This window comes from Pocillopora damicornis, chromosome 14 (genome assembly GCF_964200805.1).
Source record: "Pocillopora damicornis chromosome 14, jaPocDami1.2, whole genome shotgun sequence".
Taxonomy (NCBI): domain Eukaryota; kingdom Metazoa; phylum Cnidaria; class Anthozoa; order Scleractinia; family Pocilloporidae; genus Pocillopora; species Pocillopora damicornis.
Window position 1 is genome coordinate 2749846 of NC_142683.1, and position 11083 is coordinate 2760928.

Below are 11083 nucleotides of genomic sequence, written 5' to 3' on the forward strand. Positions count from 1 at the left end.
GTGACTTGTAAAATATATTAATAGCTACTGTCAGCATGCATCAAACAAACAGCGGCAAGTCACCCAAATTTGTTTTCCCTCCTACTTTTATATTTTGTAGTCCAATATGTTCTAATAATTGTGGTGTAGTTTTTTTGTAAAAATATATTTTAGTTTTCGAGAAATAATTTTTTTCGTTCGACCGCTCAAATATGCAAATTTTCACCGTGATTATTACCCGAGTTGTGTGACCTCATGTAACGAATGTACTTGACCTACGGTATTTCTGTGAACATAATCCTTTGTTTTATCATCTTAACTTAATCTCCTGTCGTTCTTGAAGTTGCCAAAGAAATATTTATTTTTAGGTGAATATTTTTGTCCGACATACTTTTTCTATGTCGAAAAGTAGCATCTAAACAAAGACAGTTTTAACAATGACCGATATGACACAATCTACTGAGCTTCAAGCTTTTATAAGACCAAAGGATGGTTATAAAATTACTATAAAAATTTCCTTGTGCATTGGCGTTGTTCTATCTTGCGACGAACTCAAAGTCCGGTAAAATTTACCTGATAGCGACTATGAAGTGTACATGGTGCGCCTACTTGTCGCCACCGTTAACTGGCATAAATCACTACAATTTGCAAAAAAATCTAACATATAACACTCTTATCTTGTTTATTTATGATTTTGTCAGCTGTTTCGATGATCACGTTAATTATGCTCTACCACATTCTAGCCAGATTTGAGTTCCAGTTTATATATCTTCTCTAACTTATTATATCAGTTGCGTGACAAGCGTGACACAGAAATTCAAAGATGAATCAACCTCCGAAATACCAAGAGATGGATTTTTTTCCTCTTTGCATGACATCTAGAAAAACCTTTCAGGAATTACTGCATTTAGAAAACTAAAATGTCCAGATCCATCGATGATTCCTTTGCCGGCTGAAGTCAAAGTATGGTTATAGTGGTCAATTTGATTGACAAGCTACATACTGATTTAGCTAACTGATCTGTTTTATTAGCGTCTCATCTTACATGCTAACATGGAGATTTTCTATTTAGTTTAATTGTTCGCTGGTGGAACTTGTGGGTTTAGTTATCGAGAAACCAAGTCGTTCCCTTGCGTGATTGTTGAAAAGATATTTCATGTCACTTGCGGAGTTGCAAGTTTTCAGACCCAGAAAATGAAGTTGATCTTGTTTTGTCGCGTGCCGGTGTCACAGCGGATTTGGACCCCCCGCGGTTTTGGACCCCCGGTCCAAATCCGCTAGTGGATATGGACCCCCCTTCGCAGATTTGGACCCCCCTACCAAACTTTCCTTTTAAGCAAAAAGGGGTAAGTTTCTAAAGAAACTGTGGTGCTGCGTCGGTGGGAGAGTATAGCAGGTAATTTAGTGTCAACAACTGGGTTGAAAACGTAAATTAGCCACCCTTTACGGTGGCTAATTTACGTTTTCAACCCAGTTGTTAACACTAAATTACCTGCTTTCCTTTTAAGCATCCTTTGTACCATATTTGGTAACTTATTCTATTTGCAAGCTTTTTTGTCGATGTTCTTTTCAATCACAACACAACATTTCCTCAATAAAGGTATAAAAAAAACAACAACAGCCATTTCGTTCCAATTCTACCGCATTCATCATAGCGAGTCGAACAGTATACGCAAGAATAAGATGTGAACAAACTACTGCATTCGAACTATTGAAATTGTTACAATAAATCTTTGCTTCTTCTGATGCGAATCAACATTGGTACGAAACGTCATAACAATAGTGGAGACTTGCGTCCAGTTACAAAAGTAACTCAGTCTGATTTTCTAAAATAATAACATTAAACAGTTTTTGAACAAGAACGAAGAAACTACCCGTTCGTAAAGCGTATGATAAGTAAAAATGTTTCTATTCTGAACTATTGGAACTCTCAGCTTATTCTTAGATGCAAATCAACGTTAATGTCAACGTCTTAACAAAAGTGGAGACTATTACATCAAACTCAATCTTATTTTCTAATTTTAACGATTATTAACTGTTGAGGGATCCGAAATAACACCTTAACAATTACGAAGACGTCTAGAGTCTGGCAATCTGCAGACAATGCAGAGCCACTCGTCCTCCGAGGCAGTCTTAAATTCCTCGCACTGTACTATGTCGTCCCAACACTCGGGCATTGAACAATGACAAAATAAATTAGTGTCACAAGTTTGTTTCTTATTGAATCTAACGGTGTTCGACTATCGCGGAAAAGGTTCAAAAACGACCTCTCTCCTGACATTAAACGAAATTCTTGCCCATTTTCCCTTGGTCAAAAGAAACATCTGACGGGATGCCAGTTCGTATGCATTAACGATACGCATGTTTTGAATTGAAAACATACTTTAGTACGCTCTGGAACGCAAATTATCATCCATTTTTACTAGAACGTTAAGGATGATGTTTTCACTCAGTTTTGTTGAGGGGTACAAATCCGCGGAGGGGGGTCCATATCCGCTGGGACACCGGCATCTTCGAGACGCCAAAAGATGTCGATGATTTTACAAATTGCCCCACTCACTGATCAAATCTCGGTGTTGGGTGGAATCGTGGTTCCAATAGCAGATGTAGGGTTCCAAAAGAAATATCCGGCCATGGTGAAGGTAGGGTTAAGTCGATTCCAAAAGCTCACAGATAGTACTCAAGATGTCTAGAAAATTCATACAATCTGGCTTCGGTAAGTAGGCTACTTACCACCGTGAGCAAAATTACGCGTGACGTCAGAGTTAAGTTTCGATTGGGAATTGGTCAATAGGCTACCAAAAATTCAGTCAGAGGCGGAGTTTTCTGAAGTAATGTCTGAACACTTTGTTGGCTCTCCGCCGTCTGGGGAGACGCGTAATTATGCACACGGTGGTAAAGGGCCCTTCCGCACTAGCGACTAGACGCTGGCAAAACAAGTTTCTCTTCGCCAAAATCACATCAGAATTTGTCCTTGCAAAATGTCAAGTGTGCTGCACGTATTAGCACCCCCGGGGGACCCTTTACATAAGAGGGCGGGGGTGGGCGCATGGAATTTCGAAAACGATCGCTATAAAATTATAAAAAGTGCTTAAGTCTTATCCGTGTGGGAGTGGCAACAATTAGCCTGTAAAAACAAGTCTTTATGTCCCTTTCTGTCCATTTCAATGCTTCCCTCGCTCCCACAGAGGCTTCATACAAATATGAGAGCCGTGCCGCGTTTACATTGTACAGGTAGAAAAGGTCGTCCAGAATGAGTGTTTCGTTCTGTAATGAAAACCCCAATAAAATCATTCAGAAATGACTCATTTCGAATAAATTTTACACTGGTTATTATGTGGCAACCGGTATGAACTTGTTCTTGTACAAAACTCATTCGGATATCATGTCAAAGGCCCCTAAAAGTTTTTATTCCCAGAGCATCACGCTTTGCTCGCCTGTCTGAATACTGAAAATTTCAGTAGCGTTGAAGCTACAACCCGCTTTTAACTGCTTCGCTACTACTGAAACAACGATTAGTGAAGAAAGCACATATTTTAATATTTTCAATTCAACGTAAACAAAAATCTTTATAAATGGTAAATATTCACTTGTGTCGGTATCAACTATTGCGTGACTAGCTTATGATATAAATGAGGGAGGGGAAAACACAACGCAAAACCTGAGCTCCTTTCAAAAAGTAATACCCAGACGTAATATAACAATCGAAACGGCTAATAAAATCATAAATAAACAAGATAAGAGTGTTATGTTAGACTTTTGTACAAATTGTAGTGATTTATGCCCATTAACGGTTGCGACAAGTAGGCGCACCATGTACATTTCATAGTCGCTGTCAAGTAAATATTACCGGACTTTGAGTTCGTCTCAAGAAAGAACTGTACTCTCTCCAGCTGTCTAAATTTTGCCAGGTCCCTCCTTGTCTTTTGCCTTGTTCGGTCAGTTTCGACTTCTGTAGCTAGATCATCGGCATCGGCCTCTTCGTCCTTATTCATACTTACAGAGGGGACCTCGTCAATAACCAATTTTTGTTACGGCAGATAACCGGCTGAAGTATCGAGCGATTTGCTGCTCTATCAACCAGTCAGTTTCAGACAACATTTCTGGCAAGTGTCGTCTCTTAAACTCAATATTTTGCCACATTAGAGGCAGTTGCCTTACTAGTTTCCTCCCCTGTCCAGCACACGTCTAGGAGATAATTATTTGTTTTCTGAGAAAAGGCGGCTGTTTTTTGTGTTTTCCAAAGAGCCATCCAAAGTCCAACTGGCTAGTTAGGGATTGCTCGTCAAAATTTTACCTGAGCCGGTCCGACCTTGAACGTAGCCACTCCCTACAAAATGGGAAGTCTTCGTCCATTTCCTCTTGATCTTATCATTGGCGGATTTTTTTGTCAGCTTCACCTTGTGTTTGCCTTCGTTAAGGTTCTTTTGGATGGCAGTGAATGACTGAAACGTCTTAATACATCCTTCCTCTTAGCAAGAATGTCTCGCTTTCTTGTTCTGTCTGTGACGGATTGGGTATAGTTCTCGCGATGACCCGCGTTCAGAGATCTGTGCACGTTGCTGATAACCATCCGCTTCTACGATTAGTTTGGAGGTTTCTGATGTGATGAGCCTCCAAACTGTGCCAGTTGGTCTGCACTATAAACTTGTCGCAGTTCTAAAGTTAGAGTTAGAGGGAGGATCGCCCACCTCTATTTATGTGAGTGCCTCTGCAGTATCTGCGTATCCCTAGCAATCATATGATATAAAGTTCATCTCAGTCACAAATCACCAGTTAGGAAAACTGATGTTCAGATAAGCGCTCTTCTTGCCCTTCTTACTTATTCATTGCCGACTCTAAGATAGCAATTACAGTACGCTTTCTATTAGGCTTACAGTCACCTTGCCACGAGGAAGACTCGCCCCCAACTTTGCCATCTTCAGGTTTACCTCTCTCTCAACTTTACGTCTCTGATTTTTATGAGGAGGATACTGGCATTTACGAACCCGAAGGTCTGAATCTGACATCAAGTTGTGCATGATATTTGAGGCATATGGTGAAATCGAGGCCTACGTAATCTCCAAATAAGCCAATACGAGCTAGAATAAGCTTCTTCTCGGACGAAACGCATGTTTGGGATACATGCGTGTCTCTCAAATGTTTTTTTTTTATGCGGCACACTCAAGAATTTATGGGTACGAGCTATTGCCGTCAATTCAACCTTCTTCTCGGACGAAACGCATGTTTGGGATACACACATGTCTCTCAAATGTTTTTTTTTTATGCTGTACACTCACGAATTTATGGGTATGAGCTGTTGCCGTCAATTCAACCTTCTTCTTGGACGAAACTCATGTTTAGGATATATTTATGTCTCTCAGATGTTTTTTTTTTATGCCGTACACTCACGAATTTATGGGTATGAGCTGTTGCCATCCCTGGTCAGCGCGAGAAAAGTAACATTTGGTTCTACAGTTAGTTGCAAATGAACAAGACAACTGCCTTATCTTAACTCTATCAATTCAAGTTTTAGTTTGAATTAAGGGCTTTTTAGAAACTCAATTACTTGTATGGCATCACTATGAAGACGTAATACAACTGACACACCTACACTGCATAGGATTAGCAATGTCTGTTGCGTTGTTGCAAGAAGGAGGAAAATATTATCAGAAGTATAAACTCTTTAAGAGTCTCAGAAACGTTTTTAGAGATGTCTATCTTCGGCCGTCACAAAACATTGACTCCCTCTTGAATTTACTAGGAAAAATAAACTTACAAACTCCTTGTTGAAAAAATTGGAATTCATTTGACCGATACGCCGGTTGCCTCAATTTTGCTTTACGTTCTAATTCTCTTCGCTCAAACGAACGTAAATTATTTTACCCTTAAATTCCCGTAATAAATAAATCAGACAAGCAGTATGGTAGGATGCGTAAGCGGATCCAAAACCATATGAAATCACAAAGTAAATTGTAGGCAATTTTTCTTACCACGAAAAAGCTGATTATCAGAACCCACAGCGGCTCTTGCTTTCTTTCCGCTCCCGCTTGTGAGTTGGTCTTTTTGTCGTCTCTTTCGACTCGCCGTTTATCTAGCCTTTTTGAGCCGTTTCTCATCTTCGGAGTCGGACGCCAACTCATCGGATTCGTACTCTGCCACAACTTGCCGACCGTCCTTGCTCTTGTCGGCAATTTTTATTAGCTCTTGCCGTTTGCGAATAAGCTCCCTGGCCTCTCGAGAATACTTCTTAATCAGCGGTAAATTTGGTTCGCCGCGCTCTGACTCGGTTTCTATGCTTTCAATGATGGAATCCAATTCTGCATTAAGCTCGTACTGCATCTGGTTGCCCTTGTATTTCAATTGCACGACTTCTTTGTTTATTTTGCTCTTTTGCTCGATCTGCTTGGTTTTAACCTCCAATTTCTTCTCCAGGTAATCTTTAAACATTGAAAAAACCTGGTCGACAGATGCCGAGTTGCCACCACCATGAACCGGTTGGGTCGTATCTGTTGAGCGGGAAGAACCTTCGGTTTGCTCCTGTTCGCTGGACATTAGAAGCACACGCTTGAAAAAACACTCGCGAAAAGATGTAAAACTGTGAAGTAGGAAACCGCAAACGTGAATGGTGTACAGTGAACAGCAGAGAGTATAAGTACTAGAAGCCGACCAATAACAGCGCAGAAGGCACAATAAAGGGAGTGGCAGGTGTCAAAGCGAAACAAGTACACCTAATTACTTCGAATACCAGCGGAAAATACATTTTTCCTCGGCCTGTTATAAAACAGTTCATAAATTGATTAATGAATGAAATATTTTGAAATACCGTTGGGAATTTGTCTTTTTTTCTGCGTGCAAACCAAGGGTAGAAAGGGTTTCTAAAACATTTGTCAAGAATTTCATGGGACTCACCTCCATAATTTTCGTCGATCAGAGTCAAGACGCGCCAAGCTAAGCGACTTAGCCCTCGAGTAAAATAATTTTCCAAAGAATAAATGTGGTGAGCGTGAGAAAATGGACATTTTTTTCATTATTGTGATCAAAGCCCAATGATGTACCTAACTTGGTACTTACGATATCAAACCATTGATTATGACAGGGTGAGCTTAATTTTTCTGTCGAGGTCGACATGACTTCACATTAAAAGCGTTTCATTGACAGAACAAACCAGCGAGCATCATTGCACGAACTGAGAAAGTAAAAACTTGCAGTCATCTCCCACGCGTTTCGTCTGACAATAGTAGACTTCATCAAGGAGTTTTACGGCTAGGGTAAATAAGCTTGCTCATATACAAATAGTAAATAAGTTATCTCTTTACTATTGAAGCCAGTGGAAAGAATTCGCCAGGTGCGCCTTCGGTATTATACATGCGTGACATTTTTCGGACTTTGTATGTACGAGTTTGTGATCCGTTTGAGGGTCACAGATTTTTTGTATAAATTTTTAACCCCTCAAAACATTACATCCTCGTCCACGTTATGTCTCTAGTTTACAGAGGTCTTAGAAAGCTTCATTACATGGATTTGCCTTCTGCGGCTAGAAGGCTAAAAGCGAATTTCGCGGGCGTAATTGCTTTTGATTTCTCAATTGATGTTGTCGCAAACACAGTTTTTGGGAGTCACGAAACAAAAAAACTTATCGGGACCTAGTTTCATGTTCTAATGGAAATAAATAGCAGATAAAAACACATTATCTGGAGAAATAAGGTTATAAATAACAGGGGTTCTTAGAAACAAATAGTGACAGAAAAGGTTTCAGTTCTGGTCAATATTGACTTTTCATAGTCTACTTCCAAATCTGAGGGAACGCGCCGAGGGAATTAAAATAACATAAATGTGTGATAATGCAAGAAAGAGAATAAAAATACAAAGAAAAAGGGGAAAACATGGGAACCCTGTGCAGCGTGCAGATATCTTTCGTGCCAGACCTACACACTTAGGCCCGACACCACGCAAAGAAACTCGAAAGAGCGCTGTATATGAACTGGCTTGGACGTGCACGCAGGAAAGGCCATGACAATCAGCGAAAATAAGAGCAAATGTAGACGATATTTGCAGTCAAAAAACAGGAAAATAAAGTAACAGAAAGATTAAGAATTTTGTAGAAGTTTTTTCTTGTAAAAAAAGATAAACAATTTTTATTTCTCATGAAAGGTCACGCAGTCACGCTACAAATACTATTTCTGCGTGGAATTTCTTGATGGTGGAAAGTGGAAAAAACATTTTCCGTCTTATTTTCTGGAAACATGGCGCAGTGAATGAATTTTATGGGGCTATTTGATATTTCCTTTCAAATGAAGGGGGCAGAGTTTCCCGTCATCCGCGGTCTGGAAAAGCTAATTTAAAAGTTATTACACGCGGGAACTTGAATGTCAACAAGCACGCGACATGTGTCTCAAAAATCTCCTCTCCTGTCACAGTTTCCTTATTGTGAACTGTGCGATAATGATAATAAACAATCAAATTACAGACTAATGAATGTTTTGTTCTGTACCAGAGCCCTACTTGCTGATTTTAGCAAATCTCCAAAGTAATAAACGACAGAAGAAAGAAACGCTGCGATTTTCGAATCGATTTTTCGCCTACATGCATCTCTCTAAACGTGAAATTTTCTATTCCTACGAAAAATCTCGAAAGTTTTTCACATTTCATAGCTTTCTTGATTAATCATCTTGTGTGAAGAGATAAAAAATGTAGGTTTATTCGGTCAAGTGACCGGCTAGAGCCAGAATTGCGTGACAGGCGTAGTTGGGAGAAACTTGTCGCAGTCGCTGATTTCAAAAGGCATCCGAGACAAAAATACGATAGTGCCCAAAGATTTTTTTTATGGTTTTCAGAGATGAAATGATAGATTATAAAGGGGAATTAAGATTAGTGTTGTAGCTCTCTGGTAAGGGGAGATATTTTAACTCAAAGTTGTTAAATATTTGGATGAATCGAAAAGTCTAAAAACACAGTCGTCAATTTACCTCTGTTGGTTGACAAGCCGTCAATCAAATTGACTGATACTTGCGTCGGACATTAACTAAGGATGTAATAATATGTGTGCAAACCCTCAGAGTAATTGGTTTAATACCATCGCAGTGGGAGCTTCATACATTTTACCTTTTTTGAGGCGATTTCCTTGCTTAAAACTAAGAAAAACCGGGGGAGTGGTCTATCTCCCCCTGGAAAAAAACCAAAACAGAAACCGCTTTGTCTTTTTGAGTTTTGGGGTAGACCCTTTAAACTGGCAAAGTTTCATTGAAATCGGTGAGATGGCATGTAGCACGACTAACCAGTGCTCTGGTCAGGGACACACTCTTATTCACTCTTGTAATGAACTGGTGTTCAGCACAATTACACCAAAAAAGTGTTGTTATTGATTTAATTAGTAGAAGATGTCTCTTACAGAAGATATGATCTATAGTAAATGCATGTAATGTTGAGCAATCAGTTTTGAACATGGTTTCGAAGACGGCGTTCTTTTCTTTGACCATGGTTTTCAAAATTTCTTGCCTCTCCAGGGTGATAACATTGGATCCCTTCCCCTCCCCCGTTAGGGGCTAGATTCCGGAGGGATTCTAGCGGGCGGGCGCGGGGTGTGGGTAAGATCCTGAAAAATCCCGAGGAGATGCCGGAATGATAACGCCATGGTCACGGCAAAAGTTATTTGTGGATCTTTTTTCTCATTGGTTTGATTTTCTCTGTCACCTTTTGGACTGAGGCCGTTTAGCTAGCATACAACAGAATTCCTTGTGAATTTTCTGCAATTTAATCCCATTCCATCCAGGGCTTTGGAATGGTATTAAATTGTGGAGGCTCGAGATCGAGTAGTCCGGGTTCGAGCCCTGTCCGGGGTCATTGTGTTGTGTTCTTAGGCAAGACACTTTACTCTCCCAGAGCTTATCTTCACTCAGGTGTCAAATGGGTACCAGCAAATATGCTGGGGGTAACCCTGCGATGAACTAGTAACCCATCCAGAGGGGGAGTAACAATACTCCTAGCCGCTTCATGCTAGGAAACCGGAGTTAAGCGCCGGGCCCACTTGCGCCTGTACCTGAGTACCTCACCGATAGCGACTTGAATCGGTACTTTTTTAATATGTTCGTGACGATTCCTCTAAGAGCCCGCAACACTATGATAGAAAAAAGGAGGTAAGTTTCTAAAGAAACTGTGGTGCGTCAGACGAAGGGCTAATGCTCGAAACGTCAGCCTTTTAACTCTTTCCGGTAGTCAATTTGAGCTTTCAGCTCAGTTGTTAACACTAAATTACTCTGATAGAAAATCCTACTCAGACATCAGTCGTTAGTCATCGCCCTTGGGAGAATCGGGGGATCACGTGGTTTTTAGGGGGACGGGGGCGGGGGAACGGAGAAGGGAGTAGTCGTAACTAACAGTTAAAAGAGGAAGACTATAGACACTACCAATGAGGTGGGACAATTAGAATCTTAAAGAGACTTAGAGGGGGATCACGTAAATTTTATTATCGCACCGGTAAAATCCACTAAACCCCCCTCCCCCTCCCTGCTGGTTTTAAATTATGATCGTCCCTTGCAATTAATGCATTGCATTAGTTTCACGATTTACCTCTAGGTATTGAAAAGATACATTTTGATCAGTTAAGTGAATGGAGAAGTTTAAATGAATTTCCTTTCATATTCTTGAAGAAAAAAGGGAAGCCACTTAAAGTCTCGTGGACATTAAAAATTTAGAAAGATGGGTTATCAGTGAATGATTTTTGGAATTATGGTGAGTTTTTATAATGTAAATTTTTTCGGCTTTTTTCTGAGTCGGCATAAAAATATTAATTTGTATGAGTTATTATTAACAATAAATAACCTGAAAATTTTTAAATAAACAAGCAAGCACGACCTAAATCTTACTTTCGAAGCTGGCTTATTTTCTGCGTGACAAAGATGAGGGAAGAAAGCTTTTGTGATCACTGTAAACTCTTTTTTACTTCAAGCAGTTTCTATATTCAGTTGCTTTCATTTTCATGTCACACACAGGTACATAAAAACGGATGCTTTTAAAACTTATGATGTGAGCTTTGCGTCAATGTTAATAACAAAACAAATTCTGGTTTGAAATTAATGCCTGCCTATAATAATTATAAAAAAAAAGGTTTGGCAGCGTGGGTTGG

General features: G+C 39.9%; 1 protein-coding gene across 1 annotated transcript; it reads right to left on the bottom strand.

Moving 5' to 3' along the window:
* Window positions 1–5801: 5801 nt before the first annotated feature.
* LOC113667286 (uncharacterized) lies at window positions 5802–6573 on the bottom strand. Its single transcript, XM_089194306.1, has one exon. The coding sequence runs from the start codon at window positions 6511–6513 to the stop codon at window positions 6049–6051; it is 465 nt and encodes a 154-aa protein (XP_089050432.1). The 5' UTR covers window positions 6514–6573; the 3' UTR covers window positions 5802–6048.
* Between the last annotated feature and the right edge of the window lie 4510 nt (window positions 6574–11083).